Genomic DNA, 18,922 nt, shown 5'->3' on the forward strand with positions numbered 1-18,922 from the left:
GAAGCAAATAACAGGGAAGTTTGGTTGACACCCTGTCCAGCAGTTCTAGTACTTTTGGTGTTATACAAAAATCACAATCCAGTTTATAAAATAGGACAATCTGAAGGAGACAGATTTCTCCAACAAATAATTTTGCATAATGAAAAGCAAAACAGTATTTACTGGCTCTTTTAGCTTTTATAAGGCTCTAGAAAAAAAGTTCAAGTATGTTGAAAAGAGAAATGAAGCTCATCTCTGAAGACCATTGTACTAAAAAATGTGGCATTTGCCTTTTATAATTAAGTCTGAAAATGTCTTTCTTATTTCCTTTTTTCTTTTCCTTTTTTCCTCTTATTTCCTTCTCTCTTTTTATTATTGTCTGCCTTAAGGTTAAACATGACACAGTTTTCATGTAAGTAAAATTTCCCTATTCTTGAGAGAAACATAACCCCACCAAAAAAAAAAAAAAGGTGGAAAAGTAAAAGATTTTCTGGAAACCAAAGCCATTGAATAACATCAACAATATTCAAAGAGATCTTCATGGAACTTGCAATTCAAATCAAAGTTGTCACTGCTTGAGAACAACATACACCAGAAGAGAAGAAAGGCTTCAAGGAATAAATCACCACATCGTCTCAAAATTCATTAGCTAAGCAGAGGCTTGAGAAAGGATACTGGACTCCTGGAATATCCAGAATTTAACCAAGGAAGAGATGAGTAAATTGTTTTCCTCCACTTCTTAACAGATGTTAGCATAGAGATTCTAATCTTATACGACAGACATTGTGGAATGCAACTGTTAAGAGATTATGGGGAGCCTGGGTATACACATACTATTATTCTAACAGAAAATCTACAAAACTCTGTATTCATTATTTTTGTGCATTCCTTTACTAAGAGTGGTTGGCAAGCAGACAGCAACAACACTGATCACTCAATTCACAGGATGGCATCTGGAGACCCACTGAGCTGCACACCAGAAAACTGGGATCTGAAAGAGAAGAGCTTCTTCCCCTGACTAGCACTGGTGCATGACTTGAAAATGCTATGCCCATAAAGTATCAGCAACTACATTTTGGATTTCACAGTCATTTATTTCTTTTAAATTAAAATCAAAACAACTAGGCTTTCACCTTAGTCACATCTCCAAAATGTGCTGCGTAAGAGAGGAACATTTTTTTTACTGTTCCCTCCTTCAAAGTTTTTCATCTCCTTTGTTTCAACTTAAGACATAGAAATAAAGTAGCAGTCTCAAAATCTGCCTCAAACACTGACATATCTTAACTAAAATAACCATTGACCAAAGCTAAAACCTTCATATGATCCGTGAGGAGAGAAATCAAGACTGTTCCTGTGAGTGAACAACTATCAAACATGACCATTCCCATGGAAGTGAAATGCATCAATTTACCCCAGTAAATTCACTGCCCTGACTGTGCACACACACAGGCTGTGGCCATTCTCTCTTGCATTTGTCAGGTGCTTAAGAAATGCACTGAATCCTCCCCTTTTTAAAGGGAATGGGAGAAGAGAAAAGAAGAGGACTAAAACATGAGTTGAGACTTGGAAAAACTTCCCTGGCAGCAGAGTAACTAAGAAAAAGGTAGCACCTATATAAATTTGGAAAGAAGTAACCTGATCACAACAAATCAAGAAGATTTCTGGTTAATTCTGCAATTTAACAGCACAAGAGTAAAAGGTGAAACTACAAATACACATAAACTTACAGACAGAAAACATTTTTAAAAACTATCTATCAGCTCCTTTGGGCTTCACCAAATTTGCTAACATGAGTACATGGCTGCTGTGGTCTTAACTGAAAGCACAACAGACAGTAATAAGACTGCTTACATGACTGGAAAAAGAATGTCTAGGTAGAAAAAACATCCCTCATATATAATACTGTAGCAACATTTACCTGACTGAGAAGGAGGGAACTGAGTCAAAGATGAAGTTCTCTCACGTTTTACAGGTGGGCAGTAGCTTCCATCTTCTCGATCAGATTCTGTAGAAAAAAAAATGATTAGAGAAAACACAAAACATCCCAGCAAGACACACATTCATGGCTTTTAATTTTACAATAAAATCTCTTACCATCTCCATCTTCTGGACTTGATCCATCTGCAGATCTCTGAAATCAGATTACACTGATCAAACAAAGATCACATACTAAACATTTCAGTCTCTTCAGTTTGATCCAAATGTTTTAAACATCAGTTAGGAGAATTTTTCTTTAATGTCAATGATACACACTCAATGCAATCATTTTCCATGACTTATATGTGGGCATAGAGTTTCACACAGATACTATCAAATTATTAATTAATTCAAAATATTTCATTTACAAGCAATGAAATTCCTGAAAATTCCCAAGCACTAATATCTTTAGGGACAGTGTAACAATTACTACAGTTACCTTTTCTATATACTGAAAATTTGAAAATGACAGTTTTCAAAATTGGTTTCATTTTTAAAATATAAAGTTTCAAGCTCAACATAAACATACTCATTATTTGGGAGTTCATTCCAAAGCACTTTACCTAATTACTCTAAGTGACATTAGTTCCTTCAACAAAATTATAGCATTAGAGGAATGTCTTTCAAAGCATGCTCTATAAACCAGTACGACCGTGTTTTTATTGGAATTAGCAATGGATAGTCCCCTAACATCTTCCACAGTACCAGAACAAAAAAGCAAGCATCACAGGCTACCAACCATCTTAGATATTTAAAAAGTCTTTGAACAAAGGTTTTATGTATTTTCTGAGGATTTCTATGGCCCCTTCCTCTTATCTCTCTGCCAGTTCCTCAACTAATATAATCTCCTTTCCACCTCCAAAAAAATAACCCCATGACAGATTCTTTTCAATGTGGAAGGTGATCACGTCTGCACCAGCATCTTCATCTCACTACAAAACATCTTAGAATAATCAAATTGCTTAGGTAAGCAAGAACCTTTAAGATCATCAAGTCTAAGTGATCCCTCAGAACTGCCATATCCAATGCTAAAACATGTTCACAAGTGCCACATCTACACATCTTACAAATCCCTGCAGGGAAGATGGCTCCACCACTGCCATGGGCAGCCTGTTCCATGGCTGCACAAACCTTTTGTGGAACATACTTTTCCTAATATCCAATCTAAATGTTCAACTTGAGGCCATATCCTCTTGTCTTGTAACTTGTTACCTGAAGGAACAAACCAACCCTCACCTTAGCTACACCATCCTTTCAGACAGCTCTGACACATTGGACCATCTACCTAGTCCAACACTATGCTTTCATCCCACTCCTGCCCCAGGACATGCAGATGGACACCTCCCCTTCACTAAGTCTTACTTTAGAGATTGGCTGATAAATGGAAGAATGGCAGCTCATGGGCAGAGCCCACTGATGCCCCAAAACTCCTTCTCCACCCTGATTCGGCCCACTTGGGCACTGAGAGCAGGCAGACACACAGAAGAACTGCACAAGTCTGCACAGGACTGACATCTGAAGCATACCTTGGGTGTAAGAATACCAGAAAGTACAAAACTTTCTATTTAGCACTGCATATATTTAGAACCCAGATAATACTGTACTATCAGTACTCCACTAAATGCTAATTAAAACCACTTACACTGCACTTTGCCTATTTAATTACCTTTAAGGGCTTTTCTGTTTTGTTTTACATTCATAAAAAAATATAGCTACCTCACTAGCACCCCAGTTGAATACTTTTGAAATCTTCAGCATTGGGAATAAGAAGCTACTGACAGTTCTAGAATGCAACTCCCTGCAGTCACACACACACCTATTAGCCCAGCCATGTTAATACTGCACTTGATGATCCATGGCTCTTTCCACATAATTAGTCAAGTAGTCCACAATACTACCAGAAGGTGGTCTTATTATTCACTGCCCTTGTCAACACACAATACTTTCCCAAAAGCTGAGGCTAAAATGGAAAACCATGATATCATGTATTTCAGCAATCAGCATCTGAACTCAAATTTATTCCATTTTGCACACAAAGTGTTTTCACATATAAAAGCAATTTGTTTCCACTTTCATCAAAAATCCTGAAAATGAAAACACTTGGTAAAAAATTTGCATGAGTGGAACTGCAGATATCTATATGCAAAAATCCTTAAAAATAAACAAATTATTTCCACCTGAATGTCAAAAACTTATCTGCTTCATTCTCCATGCTCAAGTAACACATCCAAAAGTCAAACCTATATGATTTGAGGCACAAGCCTCAAATCATCTTGTCACTGTAATTTTGTAACTGACAAGCACAACTAATGTACCATCATTGTGTTTAGTGGGTAACAGGCATCAATACCCAAAACCAGCTCTGTACTGTACTGAGGGCAATGCAGAACAGAGAATCTGCTCTGAGTTATTTCCATGCTTCCTAGCCCAAAAGTTTTGGGAGATTAAAGCTATGTACCTTTGGACAAACAGATGTCAGGTAGATTCCATGGGGGTACACAGATCTACTGTATTAGCATAAGCTTCACTTTTCTATGATGCCACAGATAAAGTAAGTCACCACTGCAGCCAGAATTGCATACCAGTGCTGCTTCAGAGGAAGCTGGGTACACTACACAAAAAGCAGGGGTATATATGTATGACAAACCTGACTGACTGGAAAAGCAGCAAATTACATTTAGTGACAACGAACAGCAGTCCAGCCTATCCATTTTACACATCTCTTCTCAACCTACTCAGTCTGTACTTTACAGCAACACATGCTTTACACAATGGAAACAAAAGGCAGGACCATCTCATCCTGTAAGAAACCACCAAGGTAATTAAATTTATCTCCATTCAGTTCTTTGGACTTAGATGCAGATGAGACACAAACTGGTAACAGCAAAATCCAACCCAGAATTTTCTCATTTAAGAGCAGAAGCCACTTTTCACTTATTCCCTCTGCCCCTGGCTTTCAGAAATCCAGGTAGAGAAAAGTTACGTGTATGCCTCTATTTATAGAGGCTCCTACAATTAAGACAAATTTCCAGTTAAGGAAATCGGCTTCATAAAAGCTACCAACTGCCTCTGAAAAGCCTAAGTCACAGTAGTTAACTGAATACAAACATTAATTCCTCACACAATTGTTACATCAAACTAAGAGAAGAACTTCAAAACTTAAACTAAATTGTCAGTTTTTGCTTATTTACACTAGTAAGCAGAAATAGGGAGAGGAAGGGAGAATTTGGGTAAAGCAGAAAATCTCAATGCAATTCAGGGAAAGCTCTAAGAGTACACATCTAGTGTTTACCTTTGAAAATGCATTTTAAGATGCAAAAAGTCATATATAAAGGACTTCAGAGCACAGTAATGCAAGTCTTCAGTCCAGACACTCTGCACATACACAGGCATTCTTGAACTGCTATGATTTGCTTAAAAGCTGTTCCAGAACCTCTTAATCAGCAGCCTTGCTGGGATGGCCATGTGCTGTGGGAGGTTGGTGTGGGTTAGCAAAGAGTTAGGATATAACTATCAGCTCTGCAAGGGGCTGTACCTATGGCCACACTAAATTCATACCATATCAGAAATATCTGTGAGTGTGTGTACAAACAAGTAAACAAGAAATATGCAGTGTCTCTTCTTCTGCCTTAGCTCATTCATCTTCCCAGGCCCTGGGAAGACCGCATGAAAACTGACTCTACAATGAGCCAGTACAAGCCCTCTTAAGATGCATCAATCTTCAATTTCAAGGTAAAGGATGGTTTTACTGTAAGACACTGGGATAATTTGAAGAGTACTTGCCAGTGTGTGCCAGTTACATACCCATACTGAGCACCATACAATTCGGTACATTTAACTGAATGGAATCAAAAAGAATGCTGAAACAGATGTTCTGTACAGCCACTACTTTCTGCATATGACACCCAACAGCATTTGTGGGTTTTAAATTTCTTTCAGAACACAGTTAACTGGGGTAAGATTTTCTGCTCTCTAAGAACAAGATGAAGATAACCACTTCCTGGTTAATACCATTCTCTTGGTCAGTTCTAGCAACACAGCAATTTCAAATGACAGAAAACTGAGATAAAAGTCTGTGATTATGTTTTATAGGAAAGATGTGTGATAACGTCTTTATGAACAATTCCATGGGTAAGGGTATGGGCGTTAACGTCTTTGAAATAGGTCTTAATGTCTCCCCTAACTTCAAGCAACAGGTTTCTTACTAGAGCCCAGACAGCCCAACTCCTAAAACAAGACAAGCTGGGGACTCTGCACAAGCCTGAACTTCTGAACTTTGGGGTAAAATTACACTTTGAAGGGGGAATATGCAATAGGCAGTTCGGGAAGGCTGTACCTTCCTAGTACTTCAGACAGTGGGGAAAGGAAGAGGGCAACATGCAGCCGGGAGCTTGGTATAAAAGGAGAAGGCTGCACCCTCCAGAACCTCAAGAGAGAAAACCCGGTGGGGACATATGGCCCAGTGTACTCTCTCCTTTTTTATTCAAATGAAGTTGCGGGACTCCTCTGTCTCCTTTATGAACATTGGCTTTTCAGAGCGTGATTTTCTGTACATGTTTACCAGCTATATTTTAAAATATTAACCCTTGAAAATTTTAACCTTCAGAAAAAAAACTGAAAGAGTTCTGCAGGTAATCAAGCAATAGTCTGAACATTGAGAGGTGCTTAACCTACAGCTATTATTAGCACCTTATCATGATAACCCATTCAGTATTGGGTTTACTTAAAATGGCCGATTCTTGGACAAAAAACCCCAAACGACCAGTGCAAGAAAAGGGTCCATGTATTGGGTGAAGCAGCCTTAATAAAGCTTTAACGAAAAGCACATGCCTAGGGTGTGATGCCAGAATGAACAGTGACACTCATCTGCACCAAGAAAACATGGTCCAACAACCAGAAAGATTAGGAACACAAAGTTGCTCTGAAAGACTGTATGGCAGAAGTCATTAAGTCATCCAATCTTTCAGAAAAGATTTTGCCACACACCAGAAGAAAAATCAAATTATGAGCTCTGACAACTTTTCCGCAAGATACTGATTTCCTCCCCATTCCAAACACCCAAATCCAAAACTCTGCTATGATGCTTGGTGCTTTTAATCTGTTAAATACTTTACGGGTTGGCATGACATATCCAGTGGAAGCAGTATTAACTGCTCACTTTGTCAAGCTGCAGCATTACGGCCCATAGAGTGAACAAAGAGTCCTCTACCTGCTTGAAGCAAATCCCTCAAAAATAGACCCACTTTCTCATTTATTTAGATGTGCTCTTGCCCTTAGCAAACACAGTTTACACATCAAATTTTAAAATACTTGAGGTGTCTTCCACAGTTACGCTACTAGGGAGACTCACAAATTTCATTTCTTCTAATTGGAACGAGGGTTGGAGAGGACTAACACTTGAGATCAAAGAACCAGACAGACTGTGATTTGCACTACCTACAGTGAACAGTAACGGATTCCACCTAATGGAAGGGACTTTTTCCTCTAATCCCCTCAGCAGCAGAAGTACTTGGTAGATTGACACTTACCCCTGCCAGTTCTTGTTGAATAGGAGCAAGCTGGGCTTCAGAAGCAGGACTCAGGGTAGCACTGACTGAGACCACAGCAGGAGCAGGGTGCTCAGAGTCGCACTCACCAGCTGGTTCTGTGTGACCCAGACCATGGTAGGGGGGCTCAACCTCTCCCTGGGGGTCCTCGCCTGAATCCGACAAAGCTTTTTGCTCTGCAGGGGACTGTGAGCAGAAAAGACAACGTCCCTTCAATGCAAGGCTGCAACATGAGATTGGTTGTCCTAGTGAGAGGATCCATTTTTTAAAATTTCACTGTTTTCACAGCATGGCAAAAGGAGCTGCTTGTTGCTGAGAAACCAATTAAAATACATAGAAACTCTGTAATAGAACCTGTTGACAGAATTAGTTCCCAAGATTGCGAAAAGCCTTAGTTGGAGCAAATGCACTCTTTTGAAAGTTACCGAAATCATCTGTTTCCACAGCAAAGAGGATTTTGCCAGCTACAGGCTTGTTGGTGTTTAACTCCTCCCCCCTCTCAAGGACTAAAGTACAGTTGATAGCTTTTACCTTCAGATTCAGATATAAAAATTAGACAGTTACTCTAAATAAGTGTTCTTCACTGCCTCTTCAGCCCACTTTTGAGGGAGGTGAGGTTGGTTATAAAATTCTTACAGAAATTAATTATTTTAACATTCACACAAGACATAGGATCCTTTCATATTTACATGACAGTGAATTATCTGAAAAGCAACACCAATGCTTTTTTTCATAAATTAGCAAGTTTCAATCTATTTCAAGGAGGAGGTGACTGGATAACTAGTGCACCCTAATGGGATTTGGTATTTGCTGAACTTCTGCCACAGACTTTTCATTCCTTCACATCATTTAATGCTGTGCATCCCTGCCTGTACAACAAAAGTTAGATTATCATATTCTGTACACATTTGGGGAACAAAAAAAGTTATAAAAAGACTTTGAGCACAAACAACTGCATTGTGATTAAGTACTGAATTATAATCCATGGATAACCTGCAGGCCAAGGATGTGCACTTGCAATCTGTGGGCTGAGCTTCCCTGCATCTTACGGTGAAGTATCTGAAGAATTAAGCAGTAAGGAAAAGATGGCACTCAAAAGGACATAACTCAGTTTGCTCCCAGAAAACACTTGGTAGAACAAAGAGACTAAAAATGCTCATCATTGCCCAAGTCTGTGCAAGAAAGTAAAAGCCTGAAAAATAAACAGCAGCACTTAAGAGCCAAGTTCTTCAAGTAACACTTGTCCTGTCATGGTAACAAAATTTTTATTATGCAAGAAATTATTATAATTAAGGCTCAAAATAGTCAAAATATATTTATGGGGATATTACTATGGATATCAGGTAAAAGTTCAGGGTGCTGAGTTTTTGTACTGTCAAAGTTATCTAACATTTTAATATTCACTTGTTAATAACAGACTCAAACACTAACTTAAAACCCCACAGAATAAGAAGAGTTAAAGAAACTTTTTTTTTTCGCCAAACATTTAATAAAATCTAGCAGTCTAGCCACCTATCCTTACCTTTTTGTCTGGGGAGAACAGCAGGAAAAGGCTATCTGGAACTGGCCATAGCATTTACAATATAGGTTAAAAAAAAAAAAAAAAAAAGAGCCTTACCAGAAATATACACTAACTTCTAGGTACAGTTTAGAAAATTGCTGGTAACGAAGAATAGGCAAGAACATGCAATGCACACTTGTGCCAAGCACTTAAAATTGGAAGTGACAAAACATTTTGCAAGTAGTTCATATCGACACGGTTTAGAATATCCTAACCCTAAAGTAAGCTAAGCGAACATCCAACAGATTTTAATAACTCCTGTAATACTTTAAATACTTGCTATCAAGCAAGTATTAATACTTGAAATACTTGCTGTCAAGCATTTAAAAAAGTGGAAATAAGTATAAATCTGATTTCTATCCTAAGCAAGACTGGAATATCCGCTTCAAGACCCACAAAAGAAACAAACAGAAGTAACTATTACAAATCACCACTTCTATGAAGAAAAATCTGAATCCAAGATAAGAATTTCATGGCAAATATATAAATACATTAAAAATATAAAATTATATTAGAAAAAAAAATTAATCAAAAATTACTGTAAGTTTCAGAATTTTGTGAATAGTATATGATTTAAGTCATGGAAGACAAGACCAACAAAGGACTCAAGGATTTATTTATCAAACCAGAACTGCTCCAGGCAAATGTTTGTACAGCTGCTTTTTTGTTCTCAAAAAAGCTTATCCAAAGGAAACTGTGAACTCTTAAAATTAATTTTAATCCTTAGTGATGCATACTATTGAAAGCGTTTCCTAGTCTCTTAGCTGCATGAATTCTGATCTAAGCTCTTTCTGGAAGTTCTTTGGAGCTGATGAAGAGTTCACTCTCTTCCTTTTTGCTGGAATATTTTGACGGAGAAATGTGTCCCTCCTTGAGCCTCCTCTCTCTAAAGAAAACATTCCTTATAAAATACAGTTCTAGGGAGAACTTGACAGAAACCTGTTCCTGTCTCTTAAACACTACGGCAAAGATGAAGGGAGAGTTGAATAATGTTAGGAAGCCACCTACACAAATACACCTTGCTCAGCCAGATCAAACAACTTCTACTTTTTTTAAACTAAAAATAACACACCAAGACTAAATACATCTATTTGGAGATTTGGCTTCCTCTGTATTGCAGAAAATAAGGAGAGACATGAAAGAATAATTAAAAGCTAAGACTCACATGATACTACAGTCACCAAATATAGGCAAGGAAATAATACTCTTTTTCAATAAAGACTGGAACAAGCACTCTTGGACCAGCTTTTCCTCCCAATTCTAAGTTGAGTTACTTGAAACCCCTTTCCTCATTTTCCTCACTCTAGCACCTCTATCCAATGGTCTAAAAAGACTACTCTCAGTATAGCTTTTCACATTTTTTACTTGCTTAGAGCCAAGGACAACTCTTATCTATATGCCTAACAGCCTTTATCAGCCTCTCTACATTCCCCCAAGCTTTTTCTGCACAACTGTCTCTCCAAATACCTTCATGATTGTTCTTTTAAGTACAGCAAAATATTCACAATTATGAGCTTTTAAGCACAAATTTTAACTCCTTAAGTATACTATGGACTTACAATACAGTTCCACTGGGTATCCATGCAAAGAATGCTGAGAAAGACTGGGAAAGGGAATGCTCTGCTTCTCCGTACACAAATTACTTCATTCACAGCTCTCTCTCTGCCATTATCCTAAACCTGTAAGTCATGGCCACACCACAAAGAACCTTTTCTAGTCATCCACCTCCCCAAACCACCAAATCCCAAGCACTGCCAAATAACACTGCATCAAAGCAGGACTTCAACTAACCCCTACTTTACGTATATTAAAAAAAAAAATTAACTCACGATTTTGCTCTCCAGCCTACCTGGGAATGCCATCTTCCAATCACCTACATCACTTTTGCAACTCTGTATGTAGTTTTAAACTCCATAGTTAAAACCATGACAGCTAGAACAATTTAACAACATAACCCCTTATTCACTCCAAAACCTTTGCATTTAGGACCCCCAGTTACCCCTTAAACTCTTTGTACCACTTTAGTATGGAACATGACCCAAGTATCACATAACTTACCTTCTTTAAGAGTCAATCTTAAAAGGCCACCACTACCAATTCAAATGTGGAAAGCAGTACACTGATCAAAACTAGTTATACAACAAACTAGAAATAAAGTACTCTTTTCTATATTCTACCAATACCCCAACACAGGCTGGTGGAGGGAAGAGGACAAGGTGTAAGCTACACCATAAACAATGGTGTCTTCAAGTGCAAAAAAATTTTAAATCCGTGTGGAGAATTTATCTTTTCCAATACTTGTTGTTACTAGGGAGGTCATAATGATCCTATGTGATGACAATCAGTAACAATCAGTATACCAACAGTTCATACTAGCAGAACAAATGACACTCCTTTAAAAACATTTTTGGACAAAGTGTTTCTTTACACTACTACTGATTAAATTTGTCTGAGCTAATACACTTGCTTAAAAATGTGTCAATCCAAAAACGACAAAATACTTTCACCTCAGATATGCATGTTGAAAGCTAACTTCAGAAAATTACTTAAAGTAACCTATGGCCAGAAACTTGTCATGAAATGGTTTTATGGCAGAAGCTAAAAGCAGTTTCAGAGCAGAAACACCAAAGTGTCTAATATTAAACACAGATATAAGTTGTATCCATCAATTTAAATACTTAATTCAGAAAGTGCTATGAAAAGCACAGCTTAGCTCATAAAGAAGTTATTTGGAGTAAACAGAAATACTCTATACCTAACATATAGACTTCATATTACTTTCAGATCTCAACAGTTTGAGCCTTAAGCTGATGCAATTTTCCAACTGGTGTCAGCCCTAGGAACTCTGCTTGTCAGAAACACAAATAACAGTGCTACTATTCAGATATTTGCAAGGTTATATTTTACACATTGTAAAAACAGTTCTCAAACAGTTAAGGAGACAAGAAAATAATGAAAATACAGACTCACTCACATTTAGTAACTACAAACTTGACATCCACCATTAATTGACATCTAAACTGAAAACAAGGACAGACTCCTGTCTTTTCACAGAATGACTAGGTTGGAAGAGACCTTCAAGATCATCGAGTCCAACCCATGCCCTAACACTTCAACTAAAACATGGCATCGAGTGCCACATCCAGTCTTTTTTTAAACACATCCAGGGATGGCAACTCCACCACCTCCCCGGGCAGACCATTCCACAGCTTTATCACCCTTTCTATAAAAAACATTTTCCTAATATCCAACCTAAATTTCCCTTGATGCAGCTTGAGACTGTGTCCTCTGGTTCTGTCAGTTGCTGCCTGGTGAAAGAGAGCGACCCCACCTGACTACAACCACCTTTCAGGGAAGGTCACCTCTGAGTCTCCTTTTCGCCAGGCTAAACAACCCCAGCTCCCTCAGTTGTTCCTCACAGGGTTTGTGTTCTAAGCCCCTCACCAGCTTCGTTGCCCTTCTCTGGACACACTCAAGCATTTTTAACTGCAAAAGAAAATTCAAACTTCCTTATGTAAAGTAACATTAAGGGGCAGCATTATGAACACTAGCGATTTTTTGTCCCCTCTAAATAAACATGTCAAATTGCAAGGTCTGATGTTTTTTTATTCAAGTGTATACATCTTTAGTTGGAAGATGCAGTCAAAAAATTAGTTTCCAGACTAGTATGAATTTTGTCCTAGAACATGCTGAATATTTTACAATTTCTGGTGGAGAAAAAGATCATAAAACCATAGAATTGTTCAGGTTTGAAAACTTCTCCAAGATCAGAATCATGCCATTCCCTCAGCACTACCAAGTCTACCACTAGCCCACATCCCACATCCACACAGCTTTTAAATACCTGTAGGGATGGGGACTCCACCACTGTCCTGGGCAGCTGTGACAGGGCTGAACAGCCCTTTCAATGAAGAAATTCCCAATATCCAACTTAAAACACCCCAGCACAACTTGAGGTCATTTCCTCTCATCCTGTCCCTTGTTCCCTGCTAGCAGAGCCCAACCTCCACCTGGCTCCACCCTCCTGTCAGGGAGTTGTAGTGAGTGAGAAGGTCTCCTGGGAGCTTCCTTTTCTCCAGGTTGAGCTCCGCCAGCTCCCTCAGCTGCTCCTTTTCAGCTCCAGACCCTTCCCCAGCTCTGTTCCCTTCTCTGGACAGGCTCCAGCCCTTCAGTGACTTTCTTGTCATGAGGGGCCTAAAACTGAACCCAGGATTTGAAATGCCTCAGCGATGCCCAGCACAGGGGACAGTCACTGCCCCGGTCCTGCTGGCCATGCTGTGGCTTGTACAGGCCAGATGCCATTGGCCTTCTTGGCCTTCTTGGCCACCTGGGCTCATGTTCAGCCACTGTTGACCAGGACCACCAGGTCCTACTCCACCAGGCAGCTTTCCAGCCACTCTGCTCCAAGCCTCAAGTGTTCCATGGTGTTGGTATGACCCAAATGTCAGACACCTTCCAAGCACAAACTTAAGCCAGGATACCTAGAAAAAGAACATTGTTTAACTTAATAGTAGACACTACTGTTAGTTCCAGAAAAATCAGTAAGACCACTGAATTAGATCAACCCAGCTGTAATACTGAGAGGATCTGTAGATGCTGAAATGAAATAATTCTGCTCAGGAAGTCCAGGTTCATGTGGAAAAATACTAGACAATATATAAACAACCATCACAGACAGTTAACTGAATACACAATGCAGTGCTTTTTCTTCCCCTCAGCTTATTGTCAGATTGCTGCATCAGCACTAAAAAGCCTCCACTAACACTTTTGCTTACAGAAAAAAGTGACCTGACTAGACAGACATTTTGCTAAATTAAAATTGTAATTTACACTGAGAAGTTACATATTTAAGTAGTGTGTTGTTTGACAACTATTTTGAAGTTACTTTTGCATTTTCTTCAAAACATTGCTCAAGGAAAAACTCCTCTGTTTATAAGATTTCCCTGTTAACTTTAAGAGGACAGTCTTTTGCGGTAGGCAACACACCTAACCAAGAACCTTTTACAGAAACAGTAACGGAGTTTACCCTTCTTGGGAACACCTATTAAGGCTATTAAGACTTTCTGAAAATACAGTGAAAGATCTCAACCAGTATGTAACCTGATGCACTTTTCCTTAATTAAGTTGATTAAAGCTGGCCTGAATGCCAGATTCTGATATATACAGCATAGTATATACATATATATATATATAGTATATACATATATATATATACATATATATATATATATATATACATATACAGCTGTTACTTTAAGCTCACAGCATCATATTCTGACTATATGACTACTGTATCTATACTACAAAAAACAACTACTGGCACAAGCAACAAGCTCTTAATTCAATCAATCTGCAAGAAGCACAGCAGAGATGCTTCTACAAGTCTTTCTCCGCAGTGTCAAATACACCACAATAAAAGCTACTAAAATTATTAACCACTCCCCCTTCCTGTTTAAAAATCCTACCTCTCCACACAACACAGTTTAGCATAAGCATTTATGTCTGTCACTACTTTGAAAATTGGCAGCTAACTGACAGATACTACCACTAGACTCTCTGATCTGTTTCAAGGAACAGGCCCTATTCCTCACCCAAGCCAGACTTATTCCACGCCCAAAGCAACAGTGGCTAGCCTCCATGACAGCACCACCACCACCCGGCATTTAAATAAATGTATAACTTATCTCTAACTCCTGTGCCTTCAAGATGCTCAGGAACCCAGACTCTACCCACCAAAGCCAGACTTTCTGTCTATGGCGAGGCAGAGGCGGTCCTGAATACAGTTATCTGCTCAGCACCATCTCAGCATCCTCAGAGGCAGCTGGGCAGATCAAATCACAGATGTCCCTCCCTAGATCGTCTCTGCCAGCCCCAAAATACATTATCCCTTTAATTAATGTATTTTTACAAATATTTTATTGAGATCTATCAGAATGGAACAGATCTGTCTCACAGCCCAATGCAGGAGTTTGCACAGCTTAATGCTGAAGGCATGCAGCATGCAGGCCGCTAGAGGGGTGCAGAAGCAAAGGTGCATCATGAAGGAATTTGAGAGCACAAGAACTGCTATCTTGCCATGTAAGGACCAGGCCAGCCAAAAAGAACATAAGACCATGTCACTCTGCCTAGATTGCACACTGCTACAATCACCACCAGGTAAAAGACACCTGCAGAGAACACTCACCATGAAGGGACTTCAGAACAGTCTAAGCAACAGTGGGTGACTGACTGGGAGCTGTTTCCTAAATGGAAACATGATCAAAATTGATAGTGCAAACACTACCACTCCATTCCACAATATATGCAAACAGTCATTGAAAAAAATGTAATTAAAAGGATGTCTTGAAAGTACTTACTCTCTAGCAGATTTAATTTGTTTAGCTAATATTAGGAGGACAGCAGACTTAAATCCTTTCCAAGCTGAAAAACTATTTCAAGCTCCTGCTGAGGAATATGTCTAATGAACCTGTGAGAAAGCTTGAGTCTGGTACTTGTTCTAAACTAAAGAAAAGCTATCAACTGAAAAATTACTCAGTATTTCAATTCAAACATTTCTGACTCCACAGATGACAAAACAATCCAGTGATCCAACAGAAAGTGTATCATATACTTCTCTTGGTTCCCACCATCTTCAACAGAAACAAGAGTAACCGTGATTTTTATCCCACATAAATCTTACTAGCTTTTACTCTTAACCAGACAGAATTAAATACCATATTGAGGTGAGGGAACAGAATTACAATTTCCCAAGATAACTAGACACTTCACAGCATACAAACCAAAGATATGAGAGATATTTAAGTACACTGAGATGAAAAGCAATAATCTGGACCAGTTTTCTTGGCTTTATCTTAACCCTATTATCAGAAAAATTACTTTTGTATCTTTGTCATGCTGAGTGTGTCAGCACTCCTCTGCCACATGCTCAAGACACACCTTCACCATACTTTTTCTTCCACATTGGTCCATCTTCTGTCTGAAGAGCTACCTGTATTTTGAAACCACCATACATCTTCCCACTTTTAGCCCTTCAGTATCTGCTTGCCCTATGCCCATTAATGATGTTAATGCTCTATTAGCCACCTTCAGCTTCACAACAATACAAAGGACTGATCACCATGGAAGGAAGGAGTCAGGGCTAAGAACAAAACAAAAAAAAAAGTATCAATATCTCCTTACCTTCTGTGCTTTATCCTTCTGAAATACAAAGACAGGTGGGGCAATGGCAGGTTTTTCTGTAAAAAGAGAAATCATTGGAGTTTTTTCCAACCACATTCATATTGACTATTATGAAAATGTTATGTTCTGTGATGCTTTTAGCAACAATGAATCCCTAAGCTGGTTAAATCTCAGTTACACATATTGTTTCTACCAGTTCCTGGTAATAGATGTTTATAAGGACTTGATCTTCAAAAGTAAAAAGGAGCGTTTTAAGGCAAACAACACAACTAATGTCTAAAAGCTATTTGTGCTTCCCCTCCAGATCACTTGCAAGCTAGTACTTGTACCATACTTTAGTACATCAGAAGGAAAAGACCCTTTGCTGCAGCAGTTCACTAGCTGAATAGACGCTTTTCCTTCCCCATTGACACGCGTTAATGAAAGGGGAGTTTGTTTTACGCTCCCACATACTCCTTTCTTAAAGGTCCCCTAACACTGACATTTGATTACACTTGTATTTCATTATCATTGAAAAATTTAGTAAGGTCCTAAATTAATATCTGCAGGTCTAAAATTCAAACCCGATATATTACACATTACAAAGGAACAAGACTTTTCTGCATAATTTAAGAGCACATATGCTTTCATCTTAAAGCTCTGAATCAAATATTAGCAGGATGTTATTTTCTAAATAAGCACATCAGCATCTAGTCTACAAGAGTAGAATTAATGTATAGAATGAGTGTATATTTCCACTGTCCTTTGAGATTTCACAACTACTTCAGAATCTGGAATAATAAAAATATACATACACAGGGGGAGTATGTGTGGTAAAACAGAGGTGAGAATTCCTGGGAGTTCAACAAACTGATGTATCTTGTCTGTGAGTTACATTTGAAGAGAAGCTGCACACACACTATGCAGTCAGCAGCCCTCCTGTATGTTTGTAGGGCTAAAGACGAGTACAATATTTCAGTATGTCTTTCAGTCTGGAAAACGGGATTTAGGGAGAGCTAGATTTACAAAGAAATTAGCCAAAAAAGTTCCAGGTTTGCAATTATCCAGTCTTATAAACAAGTCTAGACATCTAAGAAAATTAAAAATTTTAAAACTTTCAGAGCTTGAAAGGCTAGCATAAAAGAAAAAGGAAATATAAAGCTATCAAGGAGAACTACCTTGCACCAAAAAAAAAGAACAGTATCACAAAATCTTACAGGATCAGTAAAGTACTTGGATCACCATATAAGGAAAAAGGAATGAAACTGTCCATTTGGGAACTGCTATATTAGATCAGTTTGACTGAAAAAGTGAAAATTTAGTTGATGTACACAAAATTATGAAAATTATTACCAGAACTGTGCATTTAATTATGAGGGTAGAAGAGCCTCTTTCTATTTTTCTGTGGATCTATCTTAAAGGGATAACGCAGCAAAACTAAAAAACACTGCAAGACTGATCTAGAAAGACTGGCATAACGTGTTCTACAAAAGGTAAAAATAATCAAGAAATGAAGCTACTTATGGCATCGTTTTGCCTGCTCTTTCTTCCCTTTATTTTTTAAGTTCATCTCTCCATCAAATACTGCTGAATCCTAAAAGCATTTATTAATAAGAGCAATGCAGACAATCCATTTCAGAAGTGAAAACAGTGAAAACAATACAGACCCTTAAATGTAATACCTGTCCCAAAACCCAGAGTGTGTTAAAACAAGACAGGGATCCATTTTTATTCCCTGGGCCTCAGTATAACCTGCCTGTGGGAGGCTTCACTGAGGCAATGGCCAAGCTTTTAAACCTTGACTTCAAAGTGACAGTTATTTCTTAATACCATGTGGTACACTTAGGTTGGAAATGGGGTTGTGTATTCTATTCCTATCTGTTAGAAGTAGGGTAGTTATCTTCTGTTAATTGGGCAGTTTTCTTTCAACTAATCCTCCCTCCAGGGAGACATCTGCTGTTAATAGGTCATTGAGTGTCACTGCATGACTGATAAAATTACACCATCCCATTGTGAGATGCTCCACCCAGGAGGAGGAGCCTAGCATTCCTACGGGGATATAATCAGAGTTTTGGAAGACCACAGTCAGCCTTTCCCACTGGATTCCCAGAGAAAGATCAGGCCCATGTACACCACCATTGGATCTTCAGAGGGTGACTACATCCTTCTACAGGATGACTGCTTCAACAGAACCACATCTGTCACTCCAGGAAGACTGCAGCCACCATTTAACCAGACTGCTACCAACAGGGTGTCAGGTTGTATACTGACTCTGTCAGTGTTGTTTTGTATTGCTGCATTGTTTATTTTATTTTTTTAAATTTTCTTTCCTAATAAAGAACTGTTATTCCTGCTCCCATATCTTTGCCTGAGAGCCCCTTAATTTCAAAATTATAACAATTTGGAGGGAGAGGGTTTACCTTTTCCATTTCAGGGGAGGCTCCTGCCTTCCTTAGAAGACACCAATACTTCAGTGCTCATTAGTGCTACTGCTACAGCAGCATGCCCTCTGCCAAAGCAATCAATAGGGAGATCTACCAGGATGTGGGACTTGATTATCATGCACACCTTACAAGAGACTCCTGCACCAAATTCCACAAATGCCAAAGAGAACTGAACAAAATCTAATTGTCTCTCTAGTGCATAACAAAGGATTGAAGTAACGAGAGAGAAGAAAGCAAAGAAAAACAGATCCAACAAC

At 38.6% G+C, this 18,922-nt stretch overlaps 1 protein-coding gene across 2 annotated transcripts in view; it reads right to left on the bottom strand.

The window, feature by feature from the left end:
• The window catches only part of RANBP3 (RAN binding protein 3), a 71,257-nt gene that overhangs the window by 39,497 nt on the left and 12,838 nt on the right, over positions 1 to 18,922 (bottom strand). Inside the window, exons 2-5 of one of the 2 annotated variants that reach the window (XM_053999261.1) lie at positions 16,243 to 16,298; positions 7,485 to 7,688; positions 2,074 to 2,110; positions 1,898 to 1,984 (exon numbers count right to left, since the gene is read on the bottom strand). In XM_053999261.1, the coding sequence (XP_053855236.1) occupies positions 1,898 to 1,984; positions 2,074 to 2,110; positions 7,485 to 7,688; positions 16,243 to 16,298 (384 nt within the window). The remainder of the gene's footprint in view (positions 1 to 1,897; positions 1,985 to 2,073; positions 2,111 to 7,484; positions 7,689 to 16,242; positions 16,299 to 18,922) is intronic. The other variant, XM_053999262.1, reaches the window with a different exon arrangement.

This window comes from Vidua macroura, chromosome 26 (genome assembly GCF_024509145.1).
Source record: "Vidua macroura isolate BioBank_ID:100142 chromosome 26, ASM2450914v1, whole genome shotgun sequence".
NCBI classification, from domain to species: domain Eukaryota; kingdom Metazoa; phylum Chordata; class Aves; order Passeriformes; family Viduidae; genus Vidua; species Vidua macroura.